Source organism: Leuresthes tenuis, unplaced genomic scaffold (assembly GCF_036924035.1).
Source record: "Leuresthes tenuis unplaced genomic scaffold, fLeuTen1.0.hap1 SCAF_9, whole genome shotgun sequence".
NCBI lineage: Eukaryota > Metazoa > Chordata > Actinopteri > Atheriniformes > Atherinopsidae > Leuresthes > Leuresthes tenuis.
This window is the reverse complement of record NW_027325363.1, coordinates 3,285,606-3,298,148: the sequence shown is the minus strand read 5'-3', so window position 1 is coordinate 3,298,148 and position 12,543 is coordinate 3,285,606. Positions and strand designations below refer to the sequence as shown.

The window sequence follows — 12,543 nt, the reverse complement described above, 5'->3', positions numbered from 1 at the left end:
TTCTTCAGATTATCAAAGGGCCTTAATGTCAATACGGTTCCCACTTTGCGTACATTTTCCCCACCCTCATGAGATAATAAGCATGGGAGTTACGTACTTTGGGTGTAGGCTCGTCAAAATAAACCTTTCTTTCAAAAATCTCTAACCTCACTCAACCTCTTGGCAGGAATTTTACAACACATCTGCATTTGATGATGATGAGTAAAAGTTTTATTTCGAACCTGCAAAAAAAAGGAAACAATAGTAACAGTCTTAGACAACATAAAAAGAAAAAGAAATACAAAACTACTTTTAAAAACTGGAAAAAATATAACAATTTGTTTTCCATATCCAAAATAAAGTGTGAAGAAGTACAATCTTGTTTAATCCCACCCCATCCCCCACAATTATTTCAATTATTTACTTTCCATTAATATAGTTATAATACAATACAAAAACATTTTGTGACATGAATCTGTATCAAAAATAAAGTTTTTTTTTCTATAGATTTATATTATACATATTCAAACTGGGGATAGACTCCAGCCCACCCGCTACCCGACTGACAGATTGACGGTATAGAAAATGGATGGACGGATATTCAAACTGAAGAAAATAAATAAATTAAATGTATAACAATAAATGCCTGGTGAAAGTCAGACATCTTCATTCTTGTACTTTGTAAAAGTCGTCTCTCTGCACCTCTTTTTAAACTCGTTTGGTCCCATATTCGAATTGTTCCATAGCTTCACGCCACCCTTAAATTATAACCCTTTTTGTGATTCATTTTTGAATATTTCTTGGCAATAAATAATTTTTTGCTTTAAATATTACTTGTGCTGTCTGTGATTCCACAAAATCTTTTGATTCTAACATTTTTGATTGTAAGAACAAAGGATTTGTATGATCGCTGTATCCTGCCCAATGAATGAAGCTTTCTTCTGCAGAATAATTAATGGATATATAGTACTTGCATAGTTATTTTCCACACCTCTGCACAGTAATGTGAATATGGAAGAACTAGTGAACAATAGAGAACGCGGAGCGATTTATGATCAAATACCATCTTTGCTTTATTTAATACTGAAATACTTCTTGACACTTTAGTTTGGACATAGTTAATATGTGATTTCCAGCAGATTTATTCGTCACCCCAAGAAAACAGTAACCCCATCCAACTTAATTCCAATGTATGTGTTAGTTCTGTTTTCTTCAGATTTAAAGATAATTTATTTCTATTGAATCATGATTTTAATTGACTCAGTTCTGTATTAACCTCCCTTATCAGAGTTTGAACATTAGTGCCAGAACAAAAAATATTGGTGTCATCAGCAAACAATACCAGCCTCAGCACTTTGGATACAAATCATTAATACACAAAATGAACAATTTAGGGCCCAACACCGACCCCTGAGGAACACCAAAAGAAATGTCCAGACATGCTGAACAGTGCTCACCAAACAGTGATTATTACATTTAGTAGTAATGCTTTAAAGACAAATTAATGAACACTAGAACCTGAAGAGTGAACTGATTAAACACTTTGATTCCTCCCAGAACAATCCAGCCAAACATGGTTGAGTGTAACTATCTACGAATCAAGGTTATGTCGTGTTCCTCTGTTCATTTGTAGAGGAATTTTTCTGTCCTCTCCTTCTGCATGGCAAACTTCTCAATGACCCATTTATTAAAGTCAGGAATGTCCCGGACAAGTTTCTTCTCCATGGAGAGCATAGCCAGAGCATTGAGACGATCCTGCGTCATGGAGTTTCTCAGGAAGGTCTTGATCCTCTTCAGAGTGGAGAAGCACCTCTCAGACTCAGCCGTTGTCATGGGTGTCGTCATGAGGATCTTGAGAAGGCTGACAGTCTCTGAGAAAATGCCCTGAAGGTTGTTCTCCATGAAGAACTGGTACAGAGGCACCGCTCCGCTACAAGCTTTGAATTCACTGTTCTCATAGATGAGGGACAGCTCTGTTTTGAGCTTGGCCTTGTCCAGCATCGGATACGCCTCCACAGTCGTGTCCAGCGCTGCCTCGGGAAATCTCGCGCTGTGTTGAGGAAACAGTTCTGCATGCAGCAGTGTTGCACTGACGAGGTGCTGAGTGAAGGCAAAGCGCTCCTCAGCATGCACCAGGATGGTATCACATACCTGAAACAAACATTCAAAGATTTTATTTTAAAGAAAGTTACAACTCTAGCATTTCTATCATTCCCCAACCAGATAACCAATATCGATCTGTCAAAAACAGCATCATGTGACCACAATAAGAATACAAACTAAATTAATGGAAATATCAATTACAGACTGTCAGCTGCATCATTCGTCCAAATTATCTGTGGTAAATAAGATCTTGTGCACCAAGTCCAGCTTTTTTAAAAAGAAAATATGACTTACTTCTGTAGCCAGCCGCTGTTGTTCTCCTGGTCCCAGAATCTTCTGTCTCTTCTGTGGCTGTCCAGCTGTCCTGTCCTCACAGAGAGAGGGGATGGACATCCTGGTCCAAAGTAAAGTTTCACAAGTTAACTTTGCATGACTGATGTTTTTATGCACTACAAATCTTTGTGAAACAGCTAAATAATCTCAATCTAAGGTGAATTTGGCCGGTATGACTAACAGTCTGGATTACAACATTAAGTTTATAATAAAACTCAAAAGTTTTCTCTTCAAGAAGTTCACGTTGGAGATCTGATGCAAACTGTTGACAGTTTCAAACAGATTATTTTTCAAATCTTAGTTTTCCTTTAAAGGCCTAAAAAATTAAATCTGATGTGCCCTATAGGAATAATCTGCTATGATGACAAGACAATTTAAGGCTTTTACAGACTTGGGTGAGCAACTAAACTTTCGGAGTTAATACTAAATGTAATTATTTACCTGATCTTGAGCATGCTGTCTTTGAACCTCTGAAGAAGAGCTTTAATCCAGACAGGGTCGATGTCCCTCTTCTGCAGCTGGTTGAAGAGCATGTCCACATGAGGCATGATTTTGTGGAACAGTGCCAGAAGAAAACAGAAAGTCTCATCCTCCAGCATCCTCACAAAGCCCCCAGCCTCTCTGACAGTGTGATGATCAAAGTTTCGAGAGTCTCTGATGGTCTGGAAACACTTCAGCAGGTCGTCCTTGTGCTCGAACACGGTGTTTACAGCTCGGCTGTGGAAGTTCCAGCGCGTCATGGAGGCTCTGTGTGAAACCACCTGGTCCAGAACAGCCGTTCGCTTTGGTGACCTGGAGAAGAAGGCAGAAAATCCAGCGAGGTCGGAGAAAAATGTACCAATCCTGGGCATGTGGGATGTTGCCTGCTGCATGATGAGGATCAGCTGATGTGCGTAGCAGTGGACGTAATGAGCATTTTCGTACACATCCATGATTTTGCGCTGCACATCGCCGGTGGCCCCCCTCATTACAGCAGCCCCGTCATAAGCCTGGGCGATGAGCTTGGCCTTCTGTCCCTCTGGGAGGATGGTGTGGAGCCTCTCCAGGAGCGCTGAGCTGATGGTCTCGGCGGATGCATTCTGGATGTTAATGAACTCCATAAACCGCTCCTGTATTTCATTGTTGCCATCAATGTAGCGCAGCACGAGCACCAGCTGACAGTGGGTGGAAATGTCCGTCGTCTCGTCTGCTTGAATGGCGACAAAATTGGCGTTCTTCACTTCTTCCTGAATATAACTCCTCACCACGGACAGCATACAGTCGAGCAGCTCGTTCTGGACCTTCTTCGACGTCCCCTTAAACACAGTCGCCGTCTTCAGGTGCTCCTCCAGCACGTTATCCAGGGAGGCAACAAAATCTACCAGACCCCGGAAAATACCGGGGTTTTCTGACGAATCTGTCTCATCATGTCCACGCAAGGCCAGCTCAAAGGCACCACAAAACTTCACACAATCAATTATTTTGGATAAAACATGTCGGTTTTTATCCACCTCCTCGTTGTGCTTCCTCACAGAGAGCCTGTGGCAGTCATCCAGCTGCATAGCGATGTTCTGCCGTCCTAATATGGCCAGCTTCACAGAGTTATCCATGTGTGCTCTGGTGTTCTCGTGTTTCTTTATTTTCTCAGAAAGATGTTTCATATCCCTTACACCTGTAACAGTCCAGGAGGCTTCTGTCCCAGTCGTTTTAAAAAGCATACATGGAAAACAAAATAAAGCGTTAGCATGGTTGCATCCAGCCAGCCAAGTCTTTCTGGTGTACCAGTTACGAGAGAAGCCTCTCGTATACCGCTTTCCCTTCTCGCTTGCCAGCTGTTTGATAGCGAGGTCAGGTTGATCCGGGCCCAGCTCCTTTACCCGAAGCTTCTCCATCAAAGTTCTCTTCTCAAATGGGTCTTGAAGGAGAGATCTTACGGAGTTAGGACTCGGTCTCATCAGGGTTGTCATTTTGCTTGCTGTCAAGTAGAAAAATTACACCTGTTGAGACTCTAACTGCCTTAGTTTAGCCTTGGGGCAATACAATTGTTGCCCTTCGTGGAATTATTTTGACAGCGCTGATAGGATAAATTTGTATTATATGTTTGACAACATGATTATGCTATTGGCTATACTGTTACAAGACCCACTTACAACTGTCTGCCTGAATGTCTGCTTTCATTACCAAGGATTTGAAACATGGACCTGGGTGGGTTTTTAAATCAAACATGGAAGAGGTTGAACTTACATGTATCAATTGTAACAAGAGTGCCATCTATGTTCCCTTCCTCGTCTTCAGCAGGAGGCTGCGGAGTTCGGGATCTGTGAACCATTGACAGAGTATCAAGTTAACAACCCATACAGCCACCGGCCGCGTTTCCCAGATTCGTTAAGAAGCTCTTACGTGCCAAGAGCTTCTTTGGAGCGGTCTTAAGAGCGCTGTGAAAGAAGAACGTGTTTCCAAGAGTCGTTCTTAGCTTAAGAAGATCTTTCACTAAGAGGGAAACGTAAGATCGTCCTGACCCACTCTTAACAGCCTTCTTAGCGACCAAACGCTCCCTGCAGCCGCGTCAGGTAAAGTTATATCTGACGCTCAAAGGAATACTAAAACCTTTCGTAATGATGAATGTGCGTTCATAGTTGCACAACACTGATGCAAGAAAAATAACAATATAAAAATAAAGAATTGTGCATGTTTTCCTGTAGCTACATAAATAAAATGAATCATACTATCACTCATTAGTTTTCACACACATTCGGCATCTGCATACGAGTTTACAGTAGCTATAAAAACATTATCAACCCTGTGGTACTTCACAGATATCAGGGAAACTGACAGGTGTGATTTAACCTGGAACCTCATCAAGAGAGGCGCCACCTGCTGGTCCATATAAAGGCGTTGCTGAAGTCCACGCTTGTGAGACACCAATGCAGTATATTCTCGCTGCTAACCAACAGCGTCGGCGTGCACGAAGCCATGGTTTACATAAATGCTTCTGTGCGTTAGCACTTCTCCCCACTTAACGGGCTGTCGGACCGGGCTGTCCAGTCCAAGTACCGGCTTCCCCGTGTGGAGACCCAACACCTCGTCACGCGAGTGTCACCACACATTCAGAGGGCAACCCGCTGCATTGTTGCCCTCAGCCCGGAGGTGCAGCTCCTGGCCGCGCTGCGTTTTTATGCAGTGGGGAGCTTCCTGGAGGTGGTGGGGGGCGGCACCGGCCTCAGCAAGGCATCGGAGTGTGGCAGCACTGACACCGATCCTCCTGCGCCATGCCTGGACACACATCAGAATACCCACCACACGAGATGAGGTCCGCCAGATCCACCGTGGATTTCATGCCATGGCTGGGATCCCCCGGGTGATTGGTGTGGATGGCACACTGATCCCAATCCCTCCCTGGTGGATTGGGAGGAAACAACACGCTGCCATCAACACTCGGTGGACCACGATGGCCTCATCACAGACATCGTTGCCAGGAGGCACACACCACAGCTTCGTGTGGGGCAGAAGGCTGGCAGAGGAGAGTTCGGCAGGAGCATCTTCCTCAGGGACAGTGGCTGCCCTCTCCGGAGTTACCTCGTGACACCGATAACCAACCCAGCAACACCACCGGAGGAGAGGTTCAATGAGGCCCCCCCAAACACACACCAGGACCCACATTGAATGGGTGTTTGGCAGGTGGAAGTCTCATTACCGATGATTCCATTGTTCGTCGGGGAGGCTGCGCTTGTCACCTGTGAGTGTTGTCACAGCCATGCTGCACAACAGAGCAGTGCGCGTTGGCACAGATGAGCCGCCTCCTGTGGAAGAGGAATGCCCCCCAACCCCACCCCCTGCGAATCCCGAGCAGCACTCCACCAAGCTGGTGTCCAGACCAGAGAGGAGCTTGTGAATCTCTTGATGTCTATCAGCCCCTACCCCGTCACCACCAGTCACTGATATCAGCACCACCCTACTCCCAACATTAAACCCACTACCATCACACAACCCAAGTCAACTATCAAGGGCTTGAAAGCTAGGAAATGACGCAAAATGATCCACACAACACATGGTTGAAAAGGAAAAGTAGTTTATTAAAAAACCAAGAAACAAAAAGCGGTGGCACCGTTACTGGGCGTCTGCATCACCTGCAATGAAGGGAGATTGATGAGTGAAATCGAATCGGATACACTGTGCAATGCGGAGAAAGAAAAAAAAAAGAAAAATTTAAATGCCCCTTACCTCCATCCTGGGGGAGAACTACTGGACGGTTGAACTGTGCCTCGGCAAGTGCCAGCTGTCTCCACTGCAGCTTCAACTTCTGGCGTTTGATCTGCACCATCTCCTCCTGGAGGGCGGTCTGTTTCTCCAGTTGGCCCTCTATCCTCCGCAGCACCGCCAGTTTCTCACTCTCCAGATGCTGGCGCGTCTCGCTGCAGGAGCAGGTTGTTATGGGGGGCCGCCCTGGTAAGCCTCCCCGCATGCGGACACCGGGCCCTGCTGGTTGGCGCGCGGGGACAGGACTCGATTGTGGGGGGGTGTCCTCTCCTGGGGACGTGTATGTCGCTGCTCTGCTCCCAGATGGCTCCTCCTCCTCCTCGCCCTCTGTGTTTTCTGAGAGCCCCTCGTCCCCCAGCAGATCGATGCCCCCATTAATGCCTTCAGGAGCCGTCTTTCCAATGATGAAAAGGGCTTTTTCCTCGTCGGGAGTGAGGGTTGGAGCACCAGCACCTGTGCTCTCCCGCCTCACCTTTGCACTCTTTTTTTTGGTTTGGCTTTGGAACTCCTGCCACTTCTTTCTCACAGCAACCCAGTCTCGCAGGCCACAGGGACTAGAGGAGGACATCTTTTGGGCTATGGCCTGCCAAATTCGGTTCTTCAATGCAATGTCTTTTTTGCCCTTTGTTCCCCCAAACAACACCTCACGGTGCTGCCAGACCTCGTCCACTAATATGGCCATCTCCTTTGCGGTAAACGAGGGTGACCTCTTGCTCCGTTTGCTGGCTGCTTTTTCCATTCTCACATGTGTGTGCCTAGCCACAGGGGGTATATATATATATGCGTTAATGAGCTTGTTTACTACTTGGATACACCTGTTTGCTGTGGTCTCACACAGGCGCGCATAGCCTAATTGGGTGATTCTCAAGAAACTGTCTTAACTTTTGCAAAAACAAAGTTAGGTAAATTTTGCTAGTTTTTTCTCTCATTAGTATTAAGCAGGGTCTCAATTAAAATGAGTGATCAATACATGTTTTTTTTTAAATACATTTTTGGAATGTTTTGTTGATTTGTTGACCAAATAAGTTTATTATGTCACAAATTTTCAATTGAATTTCAACTGAATATGTATGAAAGGTAGACCTTTTATTTTTTTCATGCATGTTCTATTAAAAGTTCAGAATAGCCACATAGTGTAAACATTCATAAATGTTTTTATTGATACAATAATTTTAGGTGTTATGTTCATTACCGTAACAAAATTACCTTTTTTTTAACACCAAATCTTTCCTGTAGTGTAAATTTCACAAATAATAAAAAAAAAGTCAATTCAGTAATCTGAAAAGACTTGACAAATAGTTCCTGTACAAAAATAAAATTTGAAGGTATCACTCATTCCCATCCAAATATTAACATATAGTGCAAGTGTTACGGTAATGACCTCAAACTGCATTCATACATAGAAGCCATGTTTTTAGTAGTCACAAATTAGGCTATATGGTCCACTCTTTTTTACTGTTTATTATGTAAGGCAACGTTAGAATTACTGGATGATTAGATAATAAGAATCAATACAATAATCAAACAATCCATAACTTTTCAACCCTCCCTTATTCATGTTTTGCCCAAATCTCTTCGGCAACACTGAAGTGCCTGGCCGACTATGTAGTTGGCATCGTCCCAGGGATCAGGTCCAGGATGTTTTCTTTGAAGTACCACACTTTGTGGTTCCCTGGGATCCTGGTAGAGCGGGTGTAGAACCGATTCCCACCTGCGGACTCCATGGGCTGGACATCAATGCCGGAGACATAAGATGGAGGGCTGTCGTTCAGAATTGCCTGGAGGCATTTTTTCTTCTTCTTGTACCTCTTTGAGTTTTCATTCCACTTTGCTCTTTGTTCTTTTTGCTGTTCAGCAGAACGTTCTCCGACAGACTTTAAAAGTCCCTTCTCTTTTCTATTTTTATACCTACATGTATTAAAAAATATATTAAATTCAATAACACATTTCTTACAATTGAATTGCAAATGTATGTGTTTTCTATCTCCCAAATCTCAAATCAACCCCTAAACCGCAACCCCTGAATCCCCATTTCTGATTTATCTGGAAAGTGATTGGATAACAGAGCCTCAGGAGTCCTGGTGCTTGCTCTCGCTCGCACACACACACAGTACTAACCTCTCTCTTTCCTTCCTTCTGTATTCTTCTACAAGGTCTGGATCAGACTGAATCTTTTCTCTGTGCTTCTGCACCCTTGCCTTTGTCGCTTCTCTGGCTGCTCTATGTTTCGCCACATCTCCTGATCTTAATAACAAAGGTTATACAACATTATAGAATACCGCTGGTCTTGATACAAGTCTATTTCTAATATGGTAACACTTTACAATAAGGGTACCTTGTGTTTCCTAAGTAATACACAATAATTACTAATATATCTGAAAACAGTTAATGCTTAATAATGTACTAACTTATGTTAATGAAGGGACCCTGTAATTTTTTTTATGAATTTTTAAAGGAAAAAAAATGTAATTGGCTAAAATGGCCACAGCTAGCGAGGTAGTTAGTAGATATGAGAAGGAATGCTGCTACAGTACAGTATAACCCCTAGAAAATAAACCACAGCATTTGTAGCCCTGATTATACAAATATAATTCATTACCGAAACACTTCATTTCATAACAGTAACAGCGTTGCATATGTTACGGTAATGAATGCGGAGCGTTACGGCAATGAATTATATACATGGAACTGCCATTCATTCTGTGCTGCAGTCATGCGTTTCGATGAAGTCGTCCCAGTAGAGAATTCCGTCCGTTAGCTGCAAGTAGCCACATAACAGTAGCTATATGCTAACAGAGCTATAGTACACGTTCGTTTATTCATTCATTCTTCTTAAAGTATTGGTGAAATAAAGACGGATAATGTCTTATTTAGAGGCTGCATTGTCTCTGCTCCATTAACTCCGTTATATTGACATACGCCGATCGCGAGTATCAAAATATCTTCAGAAGGATGCCGACTTTCACCAAACTGTTCTCGGTGAGCAGATGAACGTATTTCATGCCAGAAATAAGGTCGAGGTTTAAAAATACCGGAGTTCCCCTTTAATGGAGCCAAATATCATTGTTACGGAAATGAATTGTTCATGTTGTTATTTGGCCCAGAAAATAATTATTCACGAATAGCTGGCCCAAAATGGCAACACTGCCAGTTAAAGGGTATAACCCCAACCATTTTTTCTATTTATATATGTGTTAAATTATGGAGATGTATTGTGATAATTTTGGGTTTAAGATAATAAACATATTAAATAAATATAAATAAAATAAATAACAGCCCGGACACGTTACGGCAATGAACTTTAAGGTTGAAATGTTGTCATAAAAAATAGAGTTATCCATCAAATGCAATGACAACAGTAGTCCTACAATTAGTACATACCATAGTTTGATATATAGTACAAAAGTATGATTGTTTTAGTAGTTTAGTCTGTCAAATCCTTACAGACATGTCAAAATGCAATTTCGTGAGAATCACCCAATTGCACCTGTGTGTGGGGACCACAGGGCGTTGTGTGTGATTTATGCACTGGTAAAGTGGTGGGTGATGGATTTGCCTTGCATTGATTTGGTTTCAGGACCACAGTGTTGGAAAGCTCTCACTAAGAGCTTCTTAAGAAGCTTCTTTGGCGGGATCTTAAGAAGGCAGTTAAGAACGCGTCTGGGAAACACCCCTATCTTAGCACTCCTTCTTAAGAGCCTGCTTAAGCCCTTAAGAACGATTGAATCTGGGAAACGCAGTCACTATTGTTGATAAGTTTACAGGTGAACATGTCATTTGATTTCATTTGTGTTGATTCAGAACACCAGCTGGAAGCCCCATGCCAAACCCGACTCACCTCTTCTCCTCGCGGTGTTCATAGTAGCTGTAGCCTCTGCTCTCCTCGTACGGTCTCTTGCGGCTGTAGTTTCCACCTCTGTCAGCTTCCGCTTTGACTTGCTCGGCCTGGTCTGCAGCATCTTGTTCGGGCTGCTGTTCTGTTTCCTGGCTGTCTTGCTCTCCAGCCCCAGCAGGACCAACATCTTCTTCTGTTTTGACCTCCACTTTGACTTCTAAATTGGTAAAAAATAAGTATGTATGGGTTATAGCACAAATAAATACAGACAAATCATCCGTGGCAAAAACACAAAGTAAACATCTTTTCACAATGCTGTGAACAATGTCACCAAACCATATGTTCTCATCAGAATGATTATGGTGACTACATCATCAGTCAATCAGCCGTGGCATCAAGGATCATAAACCCAAGAATTGCTCCAGTAGCCAAAAAATGTGTACACATTATGTTTAGTGGAAAATTACCATGTCTGATCTCGATGCTCTCCTCTTCAACCTTCACCTGTGGCTTGGTCTCTTCTTCAGGCGCCATGTTAGATCCCTGAAAATCCTCATCTGCTGTGAAGTCAGGCATGTCACGACTCGTGTCTGAAGTCTGCTGAGCTTCGTAGGGCTCGACTTGTGTGGATTATGGAGGTTCTTATTATTGGAGGTGGATTATCTTCACCATCATCATCGCCGTAGTCTTCAGCTGCTTCTGCACATAAAAAAAAGTTGATCCAGAACTTTTAGTTCTTACTATCTTGTAATACACGGCATGAAACTTTTAAAGGGGAACTCCGATATTTTTAAACCCATACCTTATTTCATGCATGAAACACGTTCATCTACTCACTGCGAACAGTTTGGCAAAAGTCTGAGTCCTTCAGGAGATATTTAGATAACTCGCAGGGCAGGGACGATGCAACCTCTAAATAAGGCATTATCTGTCTTTATTTCGCCAATATTTTAAGAGCACTGAATGAACAAACACGTACTATAGCTCTGTTAGCTCATAGCTGCTGTTATGTGGCTACTTGCAGCTATAGGAGAGCTAACGGAGGGATTTCTACACAGGCACTCTACTGGGACGACTTCATCCACAGCATGGCTGCAGCACAGCTCATTCACTCCAGTAAAAACGTCCATCTTACTGAAAGTCGTTGTTCACATTGTCAAAATTTGATAAATATCCTGTCACGTTGCACAAAACTAGCAGTAGCAAACTCTGTGTGAAGTTATCCGACTGTCACAGAGCACGGAGTAAATAAACTGTGCTGCAGGGGGGCGTGTGGATGAAGTGGTCCCAGTAGAGTGCCTGTGTAGAAATCCCTCCACTAGCTCTCCTGTAGCCGCAAGTAGCCACATAACAGCTCCTATGAGCTAACAGAGCTATAGCACACGTTCATTCATTCATTCTTCTTAAAGTATTGGTGAAATAAAGACAGATAATGCCTTATTTAGAGGCTGCATCGTCCCTGCCCCTTTCTCTGTTATATGGATATATGCCGATCGCGAGTTATCTGAATAGCTTCTCGGTGAGTTGATAAACGTATTTCATGCCAGAAATAGGGTCTAGGTTTAAAAATACCAGAGTTCCCCTTTAAATCGATGTGTGGTTCGGTCTCACATCCAAACAGTTAGCAAACTGTTTGGGCAGGCTAGCAGCGCTGCACAGTTATTTCACCATTAGCTGAACAATGCCACAGGTCTATTAACCAAACAACACACGGTTCAGCTCAGCCTTTTCAATAAGACTATAAGTTTAAAACGCAAAACTACTACCGAATTATTTCTACAGCCTCGCCTCGAGTCGTCTCAATTTAGCTAACGACCCTGTTAGCCTAGCATTTGCTAAAGTATCACCAACCGTTGCAGAAAAAGTGACTTTAACTCAGAGAATATGCACGTTTAACGCGCCACTATTGTTGTTTATGCAAGTCCTGCAGCCAATGCATTCTGTGCCTGGTTTGTAATAAAGTCATGAAGCTAATTATGATTAAAAAACAAAATAGAAGCCTACCTCCTCTTACGTGAGTTGTGTGGATCAGTCGTGGTAGAAATCTGAAAGAACCG

The 12,543-nt window shown here is 43.1% G+C and overlaps 1 protein-coding gene across 1 annotated transcript; it reads right to left on the bottom strand.

The window, feature by feature from the left end:
- Positions 1 to 298: 298 nt before the first annotated feature.
- Positions 299 to 12,542, bottom strand: LOC140313915 (zinc finger MYM-type protein 1-like). Its single transcript, XM_072391901.1, has 7 exons — positions 12,491 to 12,542; positions 10,954 to 11,185; positions 10,490 to 10,703; positions 4,639 to 4,712; positions 2,857 to 4,369; positions 2,377 to 2,476; positions 299 to 2,130 (listed from the first exon to the last, which is right to left on the bottom strand). Exons 2-7 carry the CDS (start codon positions 11,060 to 11,062, stop codon positions 1,603 to 1,605), a joined length of 2,538 nt encoding a protein of 845 aa, XP_072248002.1. The 5' UTR covers positions 11,063 to 11,185; positions 12,491 to 12,542; the 3' UTR covers positions 299 to 1,602.
- Position 12,543: the final 1 nt, after the last annotated feature.